This window comes from Tachysurus vachellii, chromosome 1 (assembly GCF_030014155.1).
Source record: "Tachysurus vachellii isolate PV-2020 chromosome 1, HZAU_Pvac_v1, whole genome shotgun sequence".
NCBI lineage: Eukaryota > Metazoa > Chordata > Actinopteri > Siluriformes > Bagridae > Tachysurus > Tachysurus vachellii.
The window spans coordinates 15,754,049-15,772,130 of NC_083460.1; the positions used below are offsets into that span (position 1 = coordinate 15,754,049).

The window sequence follows — 18,082 nt, forward strand, 5'->3', positions numbered from 1 at the left end:
TGATACTTTGAAAGCTGTTTTTTTTAATTATTATTATTTTTTTATCAGTTATACCGAAATCGAGCACAAATGGACGACTTTTTTTAAACTATTTTATATTTGTACTTTGAGAGTCCCAATAAACTGAACTATTAAAAAATGCAATAACATGTTACATGCTCTAGTCATCTGCAAAATAAAGATAGAAGATCATTAAAAAGAAAATATGGACCATATGTTCTTATTTGCCACCCTGCTCAGTTTTATATCAAGGTTTCACTTCCTGGTTTTAACCACAAAATGTGAAGATTGGGGGTGAATACTTATGCAAGGTGCTGTAAGTGAGATTATATGGTTTACATATTAACATTCACATTGACAATACAAACAATACTTTAAGACTCACATTTATGGACCTGGACTTAAACAAAACATCACTAGAGCAACTCTTCATCTTAATCATACGCGATATTTAATAATATCACACGAAATAGATGTTACAATTTACAAGTTACAAATGACTTCTTCTTATCTTCGGACCGAGACTGCATGTCACTATTAGTTCTACTTGACCTTAATGCTGCATTCAACACTATAGATCACAACATTCTCCTAGAACGCTTACAAAATTACACAGGTATTCACTGATCGATACCATTTTGTAGAATTAAATGGTGAATCCTCCAGTTTATTGTCAGTTAATTATGGGGTCCCTCAAGGATCCCTCTAGGATCTCTGCTTATCTCAATATATACATGCTTCCCTTAGGGAACATTATTAGGAGGCATGGGATTAGTTTCCACTGTTATGCTGACAATATCCAGTTATATATCTCATCAAAACCAGATGAAATACCTAAATTGTCTAAATTAACTGGGTGTGTTAAAGAGATAAAAGATCGGATGACCTGTAATTTTCTGTTGCTAAACTTCCATTTAGAAGGCTGTACTGTAACTTCTAGCTCAACAGTAAAAGACCTGGGTGTTATATTAGACAGCAACTTGTTTTTTGAAAATCATATCACCCATATTACAAAAACAGTCCTCTTCCACCTATTAGAAATATTGCTAAGCTTAGAAACATCTTATCTTTTTCTGATGCTGAGAAGCTAGTTCATGCATTCATGACCTCCAGACTGAAATATTGTAATGCATTACTATGTGGTTGTCCTGCATCTTTAATAAATAGGCTACAGGTAGTCCAAAATGCAGCTGCCAGAGTTTTTACCAGGACAAGAAATTATGATCATATAACCCAAATTTTACCATCTCTACACTGGAAATCTGTCACTTCTGGGAGGGTTTGGTTATAAAAAATACCTTTACCTCTGAATATCTCTCAGATTATTAGAAGTGCTACGAATAAGGCATATTCTGTCAATCACAGGTCAAAGGAGTAAAGAGTGGATTTAGTCGGAAGTCGTCCACCACCATGCTTCACTGTAGGGATTGTGTTCTCAGGGCCAAAACGTTCAACTTTGGTTTCGTCTGATTAAAGAACATGTTTCAAAATGTCAAATTTTTGCACTAAATTCCAAAGAGGATTTCGTAAGACTTTGGGTTCTTGGCTTAGTAAATAATAACCATCTCCAGCAAATGAGAAAAAACTCTACAGCACTAGGATCTGTAGGGGATCTTAAGCCCCAATATTGTTTTATAAGTTTTGTCTCAGCATCGAACTCTGCGATGATGTTCTGTAAGTTTTCGTGCTCAGTTGAAATGGTTCCGATTTTGTATCTAGACTCAAACTGAAATGCTTGCCAAATATACTGTGTCCTTGCTTTAGCTTTCCTGAGAGAAACATTGAGACTGTACTCACCTCCAGCCGATCTGTCCTCATAAGCTTCTGGGCGGCGGCGGCAGCTGCAGCGGGCACAGGGACGTTAGGAGTGCTGGTCATTAGTACAGGTGCGCTAGGCATGATCTCATTGGGCACCAGGCCTGGAGACACGGGACCCAGATATGGGTTAACCAGTGCTGTGGCGTTGGTGGCCAGGCTGGGCGTGACGGAAAACATGGGCTGCAGTGGAACACAAGATGTCCTGAGATTAGCATACATATTGAGAACATCCTGATCTGGCTACATAATTTCTATATTAATTCTATTATTGAGTTGTGATTAGAACTTAACTTATAACTACACAGTAGTGTATAATAGTACTTCAACTACTATCACTACTAATAGTAATGGCTGTTAGTTCCAGTGTAGTACTGTACTATGGCTTACAATAAACAACTTCCTTTTCTTTTCAAATTTAGTTTATTTGACCTGAAAGTAAAAAATAATCAAATTAAAGTGAAAAGATAATATGAAATTATATATATATATATATATATTATATATGTATATGTATTAAAAGCTCAGCATACATATGCTACCATTGGAATGAAATTGGTGGTGGGTATCATAGTCTGAAAAATAAAGCAGATGGTCTGTGAACAGAATGTTCAGATTTTAAGTGCATATGATAATTTATTTAAAAAAAATGTTCAGGTTCAGTGTTTTCTTAAGCAATGAGTATCAACTTATAACATTTTTATATATATAAAAATATACTACTAAAGTCATATACTTACTAAAGTCATAAAAACATTCCCTATACTGTAAGTGAATTCTACTGAATATAATACATTTTTCATGTCATGTGTCATGTCATGTGGTAATGAAATTTTAGCTCTGAGATTCTACTCAGAATATAGACTCAAACTATATTATTATTTCTACAGGTATGCACACCTTGACATCTTCCATATAACCATATCTACTTATTGCTCTGTAGTTCATTCATTCATTCATCTTCTACCGCTTATCCGAACTACCTCGGGTCACGGGGAGCCTGTGCCTATCTCAGGCGTCATCGGGCATCAAGGCAGGATACACCCTGGACGGAGTTGCTCTGTAGTTCTAACTACTTTATCTATTGCTTTGTGAAAACCTCTGCTGTGTTTTTGGGTTGGGTTTTTCCAAAAAATTTTAGAAGATTGGTCCAAACATTAAATTACATATAATTCTCACATGAGTGAAGAACACTGCCAGTACACTGGTGTTTCAGTCAACTGCCAGAATGGAAAAGCTGTTTCAATTGGTATATAGAAATTAATTATTTTATCACCAGTTGCAAGTTTGATCTACAATAAATCCAGACTCTGTTGGCTTTTAGTGTGAGATGTGTTTTTTCCGGTGTTGATAACCTTACACAGAATTTTAGTGGTTGATGAAATCACCTTCAAATTTTAGATGGTCATGAACAAACACTTGAAGCGTCTCAGAGAGGAGGAACAGGTTTGATATCAACAAACTACTTTGAAGATAAAAAAAAACTTTTAAAAAACAATTCTCAATAAATATATTGCCCCATGTAAAAATTCAAGAGAAAAACAGAAAAAGTTGGTTACAGAACAGAAATCCATAAACCTAATCCCTAATACTAACCCTAAACCCTAACCCTAATCCTAACCCTAATCCTTTTCTGTTTTTGTAAAATTGTTATAAAAAGTAGTTTTGCAAAGCTACAAAATACTTATAGTTGCAACAAAAACAGGCACATATTCCATGACACTAGCCAATCGGCATTTATGAGCTCATGTATGTGAGAAATGGCAGATTGTTCATCCTTTTTCCTGTGAGTGTATTTTGTAGATATTGTATGATAAGCGAGAGATAGCTATTGACCATTAATAAATTAGAAAAAAATTTAGGGAATTTTAATTAATTTATTTAATTTTATTCAAAGAACAAAAAAAAACAACAAAAAAAAAAACAAGGGAACCACAGATCAGAAATAACTTGACAAGACAAAGGTACAAGCTAATCAAGAAACAAGCCAATGACAAGATGAGGAGACAGAATCTGTGACTTAAAGTTCTTATAAGGATCGTATTGTTGGATAATCTTACATGCTGATACGTGAAGGACATTAAAACACAGAGAACAGGAACTCATTTCTGTGATTTAAGATGTAACCAGTTTGACCTTCGCTAATAAGTTTCCATGGTGTTTTAGCTTGCAGTCCATGTTTATGTTTATGTAATCTCAGCATTAGCACTTTTCACAGCAGGAGTGCATAAGGTAATAAAATGTTATTTATGTTTCACTAACGCATGTGAATATCTCTGTCATTAGCCAGCGTCGCTTTCAACGAGCTCATGTTAAGGTCTATGTGGCAGTGAAATGATGCTCTGTAATCCAGGACATCTTTGAGATTGAGGGCATAAGCTGGGTCTAATTAGATCACCCGATCTCAGTGCATGAAAATAAATCCAGCATGACCACGTTAAAGACGTCCCCTGAGGATCCGGGTGCCACTGCAAAGTCCCAGAGGAAGACTCTTAACCTTTGTGTTTATACACCATTTTGAATTAAGGTTTCCTGCCAAATGATAAATAGCAGGAGAAAAAAGTGGGAAAGTGAAGATGAGGTGAAATGAGATGCTTATCGCTGATCTTTATCTCTTCTGTCTTTTTGTTTGGGTTCTCTCTTTATGAGCTTCTCCACCGCTACACCGTATTCTCTTCCTTTTTCATGCCACCTGTCTCTGTCTCCGTCTATCTACCTCACCCTTTTTTCTTTCACTCTCTCTGGTGAAAAGAAAAGATCCTGAGCGCTGTCTCCTGAAAGATCTGTCGTTCTTTCTTTCCTGCTATCTCTCCTCACTCTTTTATCACCTCCTTTCATGTGATAAGAACCAATAAAGCCTGGGATTCCTTTCAAGATTCTTTTGGCCCTAGACGGAGATCGAGAGACGCCTTAAACCAACAGTGTCACTGGACACACACTGTTTACTTACACTCGATTATTGAATCTGTTTCCGTGGAAAAGATTTCCAGTGTTCTTGGCAGAGAAAGGATGATAGATAGTGAATATTTTTTTCACGTTTTTTTTTTACATGGGAAGCAAAAGTGCCAGCACTTTGTAACAGTCATTGTGTTTTGCACAGGACATTTCCCAGCCCAGGAAAATCTTATGCTGGAGTTAATGCTTCTGGAAAATTCCAGTAAAATTACAAGCTGTATTATTAGTGAGCAAGTAAGGGAGATATAAGGAGATGCTGGTGAGGGAATGGTGATAAGTGAGTGACAACAGGAAATAACTTCAGCAAATCGCTGTATTGTATAGTATATAATTAACCTAGTAACCTAGTGAACCACAGTTAATGTATTCAATGATAGAGACTTAAGCACTTCTGTACATTGCTCTGGATAAGGGCGTCTGCCAAATGCTGTAAATGGAAATGTAGTTATTGCTCTATATTGGCTCCTAGTGGAACAACAGAGTTTTAGAACTTTTTTCTAAATCTTTATTTTAATTACGCTGTATACAACAGCTAAAATTTTATAATTCTACATATCAAAAACAGAATAAACACCACCATAGCGTATTTAAGACATAGAAATGTTCTCCTGGTGTAGACTGGTGTGGCGTCAACTCAATCTTCATTCATCTCTGATTTGTTTCCATAGCAAGATTTAGATAACTAGTTAAGAGAAAGCATTTTTATCATTAAACAAACAAAAAACAAACAGGTAAAGCAATATTTTGGAAGAACCACAACTACCATAGAAAAATATATTTTATCTTTGTAAACTGATGATCAACAGTTTAAAACCTCATGAGAACTCATTAAAAAAAACATTACAGCAAAGGCACTCTTGACCATTCTTATAAAAGAGTAGGTGTTTATTGTGTTACAACTGGGCTTTCAAGTAGTTGATTAGCCTAGCAGGCCGCTAACAATGCTAGCGATGTTAACACAATAATCCTAAAAACTCATGAGGTCTCATTATGAAGTAAAACAGGACAATAAGGGATTTGGTATCAGGTGGATTTTGTGTTTATAGAGTTATAACTTGGCTTTCATGCAGCTGTGAAGTCTAATAAATCTTCCTTGCTAATAACGCTAACTCAAGTCGAACTCTATGAGCCAAGGTAGGTTCTGAAGGTGGAGCTTTGTGTAAAAGGATGAGGGTGGATTAAAAAAGTTTAAAAATAAAATCGTTACAATGTTGTTTAATTCATCTACTTAACTGATTTTATCTTAGTGAATGCTGAGAAACTGAGGATAAGATACAGTCTCCATACCTGAAATTTAATCAGAGTTATTTTTCTTTGTTCCTTAGGTGAGTCAGATTTCCAGGACCAATTTGCACATGGCTAACATCGCTGAATAACAGCAGCATTAAAAAGCTGCCCACACTCTGCGCTGTGAAGTTTAACTTTAAAACACACACATTCACATACACACACTGCCACATGACTCTTTACATAACGCTAATGAAAATAACACCGCTTACATAACCATTATAGTGAGACGCCTGTCTTTAAGGGTTTACGCTCGGATGCGTTTGCTGTCAATCGAGTCGAGATTGATCCGTCATTACGTTCCAGCGCCAGCAAAGGATGAAGAAAAAAGAGAAACAGAAATGAGAAATATGATACAGAAAACTGCATTCATTTACCAGCAAGGAGAGAAAAAATAGTCCAGCGGGAGGCTTGCTGTGCCTGAGCTGAAATGGGACAAATCTGCAATTAGGGCCTTTTTTTTCTTTTTCGAAACTTTTTATTTATATGTACAGTATGTAGTTTATGTATGCATGTATGTACTGTATGTATATATAAAATATAGTTTTGGGGTTTTTTATTCCTGAAGCTCAGCAATATTAGCTCCAGGATCCTGTATTCAAGGTAGAGATATTGTATGAACTGCTAATTGAAATTAGGATGAGATCAGTTTCATCGCTTAAAACCTTTTCCCATCCTTTGAAGTGAAGATTTTTGTCTTTTGAGTTATGGTTTTAAAAAAATGCATAGTATTAATGCACAGTATAATTTTCCAGAGACAAAGCTACAGATCAATTAATTAATTAATTTCTTTGGGGACATAATGGCTTAGGGAAAACACATTTGCCTCACACCTTAGAGCAGTGTTACTCATTGCGCGGCTCGCGAGCCTCCTGCGGCTCGCCAAGCTTTAATATGCGGCTCGCATGGCAGTAAATAATACGATGATATGATCATGTGGTTAAAATTTATTTTTCATTTAAATAACATTAAAAACAATCAGGGAAGCATAGAAAAACGAATGTGTATATATTATTTGACTCGTCACTGACTCACTGCGTTCTGCCGAATAGCCAGTTTTTGGCGGCCTGCCAGTAGCTAGTTTGTGTTTCATGCTAGTTAACAACTTGTGTTTACTGTACACACCGACTAAAAAATGGATCGATTTCTTATCAAACAATCCCGCGCACAAAATGAACAGCAACAAAGCAATGTGACAGTGACAAAAGAGGTAATAAATAATGCATAATAAAGAATGATTTTTAAGTAATTATCGTATTGCAATATTGTACATTGTATTTAAGCAGATAAGCTATTTAAGACTGAATAACTTGGCATACTTTGCGGTGAAATTGGCTCTCCTATTGACTTTGTCCTATCAGTGTGGCTCACATGAAAAAAATAGTGAAGACCACTGCCTTAGAGGGTTGGGGGTTTAATTCCTGACTCCACAATGTGTGTGGCATGTGCTTCTAGGGTTCCCTCTGGGTTCCCTTTTTTTCTCAATTTTGTGAATGCGTGAGTGTGTTTTTGTTTGTGTGGTTGTGCCTTGCAGTGGGTTGCCACCCCGTCCAGGGTGTCCCCTGCCTTGTGGGTCGAGTCTCCTGGGATAAATTCTAGATTTGCCGTGACCCTGTGTTGGATAAGGGATCCAGAAAATGGATGGATAGAAATTAACCATTAAAACCAATTATATATATTTTTTTATGGTTGAAGGTGAATTCTAAATATATCTAGGTCCTAAACCTCAACTGTTCAGTTGTATAAACGCAAGTCACTCTAGATGAAGGTGTCTACCAAATGCTATAAATTTATTTGTGTTGGTTTTTTTGGACTTATTTTCACCTGAAGCCATTTTAGTGTTTTAGATTTTTGAAGACTATGAAAGAATATTTTATAAATAAACTATAGTTAGGAGTTAAATTTAACTCTACATGTTAGTAGAATTTTAACTTCATAGGGATTTAGTTTTAACTCTTGAAAAGAGCTGAAAAATCGACTCCCAGAAAAGAGTTAGTTTCACTTTGTGCTAAGGTATAATCAAATGGTCACGCATGTACACTCAAATGCAGTTGGAATAAACTGTAGTAAAAAAGTTTATTTCAAAGGCCACAATTTGCTTTCTCTTTCTCTTTAAAATGGATAAACTACACAAAATGGCAACTAATGTAAGGACAAAATGATAATAATAATAAAAAACAATACCTCAAAAACAATACTCGTTAGCCAGATCCCCAAAACACACCCAGAATCAGTCGCACACGGACTCCTGTCCCAGTTCGGACCAAACCTTTTCCTGTAATCATGGTTACGACTTGTAACTGGCTATGTCGAGTAGGAAAGTGAAACAGAGCTCTTATTGTGAAAGGTTTAAAATTGTTAGCGCACAGCTTCAAAAGAAGGATCGACGACATTGATGGAAAACTGGCAGATGTCGTTCTGTAGTTGGCGGTGAAAGCCGGGGCTCAGGCTCGGGAGGAAGCGGTGAAAGCTTCAAAAGCCGCAAAACTTGGAGGCTGATACTAGAGATGGATTCAAGGGTTGTGGTGGTAATGAAGAGTGAAAATCAAGAACTAGGCCAGGGGCTAATATAGCTAGGCAGAATTAAAAACAAAACTGTTGACCCATCAGAGAAACAGATAATGGCAACAGATAACGGTAACTAGCTTCATAGTACATACACACACTGTGGTAGGTTTTAAATCAAGGTGCCTTGACAGACCTGAAACAGACTCTCTAAATTGGTTCTCCGATTTTAGATTTATTTTTCACCTTTTGTACAGATGTGGCTTTTTTTGGAACTGGGTTTCATCCCGTCAGCTCGTGGAACTCAAGCCTAGTGTTTTTCTTCAGATGTCTAAAATCTGACCTTTCCACATTTGCCAGCTTTTCAGAGCTCTTTCAGGCATCCTGATCTATTCGAACTAACTCCCACACAAAGATTCTGACCATGTGCCACACCATAACAGAACGGTCTCTGAGCCGGGCCGGGGCAAGTTCTGGAACAAATGTTAGTCCTTTCCAATCCATTTGTATCTTGGTAAATGTGGAAATACCTAATATGAATGTTATATTCATAATGACTTATGAATTGTTGTAATGCTTTCATAACGCATTATACATCGTCCAGTATAAAAACACACGACACCTTATGGCTGTGTATCTTTATTACGCATCCTAAAATGATCATATTTAATAATTGATGATAGGAACTATCTGCAAAAACTATTCTGAAGTCATTTGTTCAGATATTTCCTAATAATCCTTTTAGTTATTAAAGAAACAAAAACGTCAGGTCTCATAACGCATTATACACAGAGTACTGTATCTGGGATCCTGTGGTGTGCATTAATCATGCATATACAGTACATTATTCATTAAATCCCAGTGTAACATCTGTGTATTTTGGGGTTTGGAAATGCGTTCAGTTTAATGAACATTTCTATTTTATATAATATCTGATTTTGCTTTATATAAAGTTATAATCTATGCTTAAATTTAAAAAAATTATTTACATTTAATCATAATTGTTAATGCATTCGAAACTGTAATTCATAAATATTCTATAATTATTTATCTAATTATGTGCAAGCAATGCCTTGATAGATCGTTACACGGATGTTTTTTTAACGTGTTTCCAAAAATGTATGGATCTTGATGTTTGGATTCTTTAAAAGTTACACGCTGAACTTTTCCAGGATTCTATGTTGCATCATGCGTTGTGATGCAGGCTTTCTGCAGTCCAGTATAGACTTACTCACCTCACTGTGCTAGAGATATCTGGTCTCAGATTATAGCTTAAATCTCATTTTGCTCTGACACTCATCATGCAGAACGGTAATTCTAGATAATATGAGTGTGTCATCGTGGAAGGAGCTTGAGTGCTTGGTCTTGCCGCAATTCAATGTGGTTCGGTATAAAATCCGAACCCAGGAATGTGTGTATCAAGGACGGATCATTGTCTCAGTTTGCTATCATATCATGCTAAACATGAATAAAGGAGTAGATCATGATTTACTAGGGAAAAGCATCCAAAGTAAAATACTACTACAATATGATTTGCAGGAGCCAAAGCCAAAATAATATCGCATTTGATGTGAAAATATGCCTGCAGATCATAAGATATACATGACAAAGTTGTATCAACAATGCAGACAGGGTGCCAATACTTTCATCTTCAGAAAAGGAGCCTTTGTGAAACTTCAGATTATGTTAATTAAACGTTCCTTATGCAAGTGAAGTGCCATTTGTGGAAAGATAATAAACACCTAACTATAGGTGTGTGTGGGGAGGTTTGTGTGTGTGTGTGTGTGTGTGTGTGTTTTAACACATCTCACCACAGGCTGCAATTGTGTGCCAGGCATCATGGCGTTGGCCAGCTGCATCTGTTGGGCCAGCATGGCCATATTCTTCTGCTGGATCAAGTTATTCCTGCCATTGATCTCGAGCTGCGTCTTTAGGTGGGGCGGAGGGTGCAGATACTTACAGTTCTCTCTGGAGCAGCGGCCCTGCGAAGAAGAGAGAGAGAGAGAGAGAGAGAGAGAGAGAGAGTTATACACCAAGATCTCGGCTCATTTTAATTCATAGCTGAAGGAAAAAAACGTGAGTCACGGCTTCATGCACCCACAGGTTAGATGTGGGCTGTTGGATGTTTTATTCTGTCAACCCCACCACCACTACCATCATCATCATCATCATCATCATCATCACCCCTTCCCAAACACTTTACAGTATACACCTTTTCTTCACTCCTTTGTTTATATCTTTACACATTTACTCATTTTTCATTCAGACACAAATTAAAACTTATTAAACTGGCAGCCATTTGTAACTGTATATAATACACATATCGTCGCTGTCGGGCGGAAACCTCCTATGTCCAAATTTTGTCAATTTCATATTTTTTCACATATCGATGCTATTGGTCAGTCCCCACATGGGTCTGTTATTTTTACAAGTTATTAACCAATCTAAAGTCTTTAAAATAGCTTGAGTGCAAATCTCTTTTGGACACTTCAACTGTCTGAGAAATCTTGTAACTCCACCTCTTCTTCACTCCGCGGGAGAGCTTTGCGGCATTGCATTATGTGTATTGCATCACTTATAGCTCTTGAACCTTTAAAATAGAGTTTAGGAAGATGTATGTAACTATAATCATTAGCTTTGGTTAACTATTGAAGCCTTGTCTCTTGTCAAAAGGCTCAACGTGACCGCAGACTTTATTGAACACTGCTGGCAGCAGCGACGTCTGTGTCCGTACCGTTCTTATCAATGACAGCATAATCTCGTATCTCCTGCTCCCAAGTCATAAAGCTTGTGTCTCTGATAAAACGTGACTTTGGGAAAATGTTGTGTTAATGTTGGTACACAACAGTATGATAGCAATATAAGGTATAATAACCACTTTAACGATACAATGTTTAATAACAAAAAAATACGTTTTTTTAATTTCCTGAAAAATAATGGTTTTGGAGATACGAGGATTCCGCCCGACAGCGATGATATATATTCTATATGAATAAAAATAAAGCATAGTACACAACCTTTCCATTGAAACAGCAGGTCAATCTTCAACTGTCCACTTTTACTGAGTCAGTGCCAAGTGTAGTGTTACTGTATGGAACCTTATGTGATCTTCTGCTATTGTATTTGATACTTTTCTGCTCACCATGGTTGTAAAGAGTGGTTATTTGAGTTACCTCAACCATTACTCTGACCATTCTCCAACCATTCTCCTTTAAGACCTCTGACCATTCTCCAAACCATTCTTCTCTGACCTATGACCATTCTCCATCCATTCTCCTTTGACCTCTGACCATTCTCCAGCTATTCTCCTCTGACCTCTAACCATTCTCCAACCATTCTCCTTTGACCTCTGACCATTCTCCTTTAAGACCTTTGACCATTCTCCAAGCCATTCTTCTCTGACCTCTGACAATTCTCCAGCTATTCTCCTCTGACCTCTAACCATTCTCCAAACCATTCTTCTCTGATCTTTGACCATTCTCCAACCACTGTCCTCTGACCTCAGACCATTCTCCAAACCATTATCATCTGACCTCTAACCGTTCTCCAAACCATTCTCCTTTAACTTCACAGGATTTTACACACCATTTTGTTGTAATCCCAAGATATCAAAGTTTTCTGAAATACTCAATCCATCTCAAATCATCTATCACCAACAACAATGCCATGGTCAACTCCACTGAGATCACAGATTTTCCCACTGAACAGCTCTTGAGCTCTTGACAAATATATGTACATAATTTAATACCAAATAATTGCCTGTTTAGATAACTTTGGGAATAAACAGTTGTACAAGTGATCCTATTAAATGGATATATAGAAAAAGACAAACACTAGAGAGAAAGAGAAAGAGAGAACGGGAACGAAAACCCTCCTGTAAGAATTCCTCTCAGGTCCAGACCGAGTCTGGGATATGACGATGATTATATATGCGCAGCATTGCTGATGTTATGCACTGAATAAAAAGAGGACTACAATTCAGATGGTCATAAAGCTTTGACGCACCCCTCCTCCTTCCTTTCTTTCTTTTTGCTTCTCTCGCTCTGTTCGCACCTTGGTGCTCATAGCAGTCCCATGCTGTCTTTCACTGCACTCCCCATGAATACTGAACAGATCTGGCCAGAAGGGGCATGTGGGTGTTTGCGTATGCGTGTCTGTGTGTGTGAACACAGTGTGTCATCAGCCACTAGGCTGTAATTACCCACAAGCAAACAAAAGCTATCACACAGGATGCAGCTGATGACCCTGGACCCCCACTAAAACCTCTCTATAGCCATCTTTTTCTCTTTAATTTCCTGAAAACAACATAACCCACTTATATCTTTTCTCTCCAATCCTCTCTGTCTTATGTTACAAATGTATGGTCAAGAACACACTTTTTTTTCATTTTCTATACAGTACCTTCTTTTCCCCATATTTTAGCTCCCAGCATTTAAATCCTTGCAGTCTATCCTGTGATTGGTTGCTACATTCATGAATCTGCCTGGCAACAGGGAAACAGTGTGTGCTGATTGGCCGGAGTGCTGCAGCCTGTGTGGGTCCAGCTCTGCGCTGTATCTGACACTAACCTTATTTAACTCTCTGCACGCTATTGATTGCAGCTAATTGCTAAATTCATTTCCTTTTACATGCATATCCCCTGGAGCTTAGAGTCTGACCCAGTGTATGCCGTCATTAATGCTGTGGACATGCTGAGGCAATTTTAGCTGTAGCTGATTTTGAGGGTGGCTTTAAATAACCCTTCCACTGGTTTACAATGCAATTAAATTAAAGCCAATGCTATTCCCTTGTTTAGGTGGATGTAATATCAGAATCTAATCTAATACATTGTTTGAAATATACAATAGAAATTAAAAAATACAAAGACCTTCTTTCTTGGGTCCAATTTTCTGTCGTGCTTTTTGCCTTTCACTAAATTTGACTAAAAGGACTGCATCGTATCTGGGTCTGGGATGCATATAAGAGCGCAAAAAGAGCTGCTGGTACTTGAAAAACATCCAATCATGGAGACAGCAAATGGTGGAATAAATTGATCTCATTTGAATGGAGGGAGAGAAAGTTCCCATCTGCAAATGATGAGCATTTAAATGGGTCTGGTGGCATAATAAAAATAGGCCCCAAAAAAAAAAAAGACCTAGTTTCTGGATTAAGTGCTTTCTTAGTCATTCTGTCTTTTTCATGGCATGAGAAAATGCAGATTTATTAAAAAAAAAGGCAGTAAAATAAAAGCAGGTACGACAATAGCGTCAGTGAAAGGTTTGTATTAATGTACTTGATTCTGATATGCCACTGTTTCCATAGTAGCAGCTAATTCGCATTGATTAATCATAAACAAAATGTGTCTAACTGTTGATACTGAGAAAGTTTCCCCGAGAAGATGTTTGGTAAACCCTTAAGGAAGGAGTCTCCAGTGTTAGTGCTTTGTAACAGTCAGAGTTAAAGCTGTAAGTTTTCCAACACAGAAGTTTGTTTGTAGTGTCAGGTTTCTTTGTTTTTGTCTTATTAACTATGAAAGATAGCAAAAACAGAAGCTAATAAGGAAGCATCTCTGTACACAGGGATTGTCATAATTCCCAAATGTTTCACAATATTGCCTGTAATTGTATAACAACAATTACGAACTGTTTTTAATTTAATAACATTATCAAGATTTTGTATTCAACTCCATCAAACCAGCCCATTGCTGATTGATTAATCTCCTATAACATCATGTCTTGTCTCTCTTTGGTGCAAAAAGCATGACTGATCCAGTTACAGTTGCTCTATAGCTCATAATACGAGCAGGATGTAGCCAATATACTGTACATACAATGACTAAAATCAACAAGAGATACGTATGACTTATTAAGCATAGAAATAATAGACATCTCAAGCGAGGGCTTATTTTAGGAGTAACAGCTGCTGCCCTGAGAACGCCACAGGGAACGTGCATCCTCGTCTGCTTTACCCTTAGCTCCAGACAACCTCTCATGTCTTAAAACTTGTAACCCAGAGATCCAGCACGCAGCCATTTTCCTCTAGTCCCCAGCTTTGGATTATTTAATAGGTGATATATTTCATGTCTTTCTGATGAAGCTCATGTTTGCGTAACGATTTGCTTCAGGACAGTGCTCATAGGGCTACATAAACCCTTCATGACCAATAATGACCTCTTTCTAAACATTTATAAAGACATTCCATCAGGAGACAACTGTCATAATAGTTGCTTTTGTCCACTTTGATGACAGGACATGCAGTTTGGTAATAATATAAAAACCTTAAGTCAACTTTACATAGTGTGTTATGTTCAAACTGATGGGACATAGTTCTGTAATTAGCAAAAATAAATAAATAAATAAATTAATTAATCTAATTACATTGATTTAGTTAATAAAACAACAATAACAGCAGCAGCAATGACAATAATAATAAAACAGAATAAAATAAAATAAAAGAATAATAAATCATAAACAATTTTTTTATTTTATAATTTTTTTTAAAGATTATTTATTCTAATTCTAGACATTTTCTTTCCAATTATTTCATGTTGTTCGAAAAAATTAATGCTTAAAACTAGCTTTATTTTTTTTTACCATTATTTATAACTTTTTTTAATATTTCCTTTTATTATTATTGTATGTTTTTTTATTTTATTACTATATTAACATTACTCTTATTCGATATAGTTTCACTGTCAGTGTGACTCTCGGCAAACTTCAAACACACGTCTTGCACGTAGAGCCCTCAGTGGACTAAGCACACACACACACACACACACACACACACACACACACACACACACACACACACACACTCACACAGATAGATAGCTCCCACCATGTGTGTTCAGAAAGAGACTAACTATCACAGATCATACTGCAGTGATGAAAGCAAATCCCTCTAGAAGCTTCTGTCTGTGGTCAATAATAAAAAGCAAGGATGGCAGGATCGGCCTACAGTATATCTCACACTGTCACTAAACGAGTGTGAGCTTGTAACCTGACTGTATCGGTGACGCTGTACCAACATATGTATTCGGAGTACTAATGATCTTGCTGCTCATTGGAGACCTTGGCTAGCTAAAATTGGTGTTTATATGTCTGGGAAATTGATACTTGAGTTTGTAGGCCAGAGTGCATGTCGTGTGTATTTGCTTTATCCCTCTGCACCACCGATCTATTATTAGCGGGAAAACTGGAGCAAATTTATCTGGGACTATTAGACTGTGTCACTCGTACGAGCCTGATATGGACTTTTTTTGTGAAAGCGTGGGTGCCTACGAGTGTGTCTACATGTGTGTGTATAAACAAATTCAGGAAAGCTTAAATGTGTGTTAGAGCAATAGCGCAGAACATTTCTATAGCTTTTAATGTAGAAGTGAAATGTGGGCGAGAAACCTGCAGAGGAGATCATATGCTGTGAGGGGTTATAAAACTGTGTGTGTGTGTGTGTGTGTGTGTCTATATAGAGCACTCTGCTGTTATAAATCACCTTGGCCTGATTATAGCAGACGTCTCTTTGCTATAATTCAGTAGACAGCGAGCAGCAGAAAAAAGTGAAAGAATGAAAGAAAGAGAAGGAAAGAAAATCTGATGCAGGTTCATTTTTTTATATTAAAACAGATTCGGCATTTTACGAATTCTTTCCTGGTCAGCCAACTCACCAAAACTATCTGAAAGAAGAGAGTGTGAGAAAATAAGAGCGTAACATAATTACAGGGAAGAAATCGCCCGTCGTCTTATCCAGATAGAACTCTCTTTTGCCAAACTCTTTATAATTATCATCAGTAAAATAATTACAGGCAGCTCACTGATGAACGGCTTAGTCAAGCTTAACATATCTCTGGCATTAATGGCTCTTTATCCTCATAGTGGTGGGCCAAAAGGTGCCATTATTAATCTTTAATAGAAACTGAAAATATTCGTATTTATCTTAGTGTAAAATGGCAGATTTTTACTCCTATATGTGCATTTTAGACATGGCATCAAAGGAAACCTATGTGACAGCATGCTGGGGGCTTGACGTGAGGTACCTGGATGACGGCTGCACGGCAGTTGTTTCAACTAGCGAAATTAAGGACTTTAACTATGACATGTTTGGCTTATTGGGTAAGATGGAAGCAAGACTTCTTCAGGGCACAAATACTAATGCTTAAAGGTATGTAACTTAAGCAGTAGCTGTTTTATCGTAACTCGTTCACTGCACAATATAAACAAATGAGTGATATATAGTTTTGTTTCTTATTTTGTTTCTATAATTTTTCAGAGAATAAAGAAGACATAGAGCAGGAATTGTCTAAAGGCAAACGACTCCGGGTAGCACCTAAGAAATGTGATATGTAACAAATGGGTCTTGCTGGTATTATACTAGCATTCAAAAGACAACATATGTTGACCAGCACACCAGCATCCCAGGCTGGTCGGCCCGCACACCAGCATCTCAGGCTGTTCGGCCCACACACCAGCATCCCAGGCTGGTCGGCTCGCACACCAGCATCCCAGGCTGGTCGGCCCGCACACCAGCATCTCAGGCTGTTCGGCCCACACACCAGCATCCCAGGCTGGTCGGCCCGCACACCAGCATCTCAGGCTGTTCGGCCCACACACCAGCATCCCAGGTTGTCGGCCCGCACACCAGCATACCCGGCTGCTCGGCCCGCATACCAGCATCCCAGGCTGGTCGGCCAGCACACCAGCATCCCAGGCTGGTTGGCCAGCTCACCAGCAACCAGCACCTAATGCTGGACCAGCATACCACCATCTCAAGCTGGTCGGCCAGCACACCAGCAACCAGAACCAGCAGGGTATATAAATATGAGCCCTGGAGTCTTGTGGTAAATGAGTGTTCTGACCTTTACAAGTACAATCATGCTACACAAGTTCTAGATTTATGTTAACGTGTAGCGTTATAAAGGTAATCTGTACAATCTAAATGTAGTGAGAGTTAAAAGTGAGTCTATAATGTAAAAAAGACCCAAATTTCAGAGAGCTGGTGTAAAGAGAAATGACGAGGAAGGAAAAGAGTGTGTTTTTGAAAGCTGGATTTAAAACCCAGGTGATATGTTTGACCTACTGAACTGCACAGATCATAAAAAAGTGAGTGTGTTTTACAGCTTACAGCGAAAAATCATGCAGTGTTCACCTCAGCTGAACCGACACACACACACACACACACACACACACACACACACACACACACAGAGTTAGTAGCAGTGCCGCAGGACTCAGGTGTCAGGTGACACGCTAGTATATTTCCCACTCTCTGACATCATTGCTATTGCAGAAGCTCTGTTACTGAAAGCATCAAAACCATTTCCACATCCATTTCCGATAAACAGTGTGTGTGTGTGTGTGTGTGTGAGTGTGTGTGTTTCTTTATGAAGCGTAAGTACACAAAGACACGTCACACTGTTTCTTCAGTTCTTCGGTAGCCGTCATATGGGGCACCCCACAGACAACACCCAAATCCTGTCTCGCTCTCAAACGCTCCCAGGATGCACTGCAGCATTTACCAGCATCACTTCCTTTCTCCCACTCACATA

At 37.9% G+C, this 18,082-nt stretch overlaps 1 protein-coding gene across 14 annotated transcripts in view; it reads right to left on the reverse strand.

Moving 5' to 3' along the window:
* The window catches only part of LOC132848546 (muscleblind-like protein 1), a 121,451-nt gene that overhangs the window by 19,510 nt on the left and 83,859 nt on the right, over positions 1-18,082 (reverse strand). For all 14 annotated transcript variants that reach the window (XM_060874386.1, XM_060874471.1, XM_060874360.1 and 11 more), the window contains 2 exons: positions 10,374-10,544; positions 1,798-1,998 (listed from right to left, as the gene is read on the reverse strand). In XM_060874386.1, the coding sequence (XP_060730369.1) occupies positions 1,798-1,998; positions 10,374-10,544 (372 nt within the window). The remainder of the gene's footprint in view (positions 1-1,797; positions 1,999-10,373; positions 10,545-18,082) is intronic.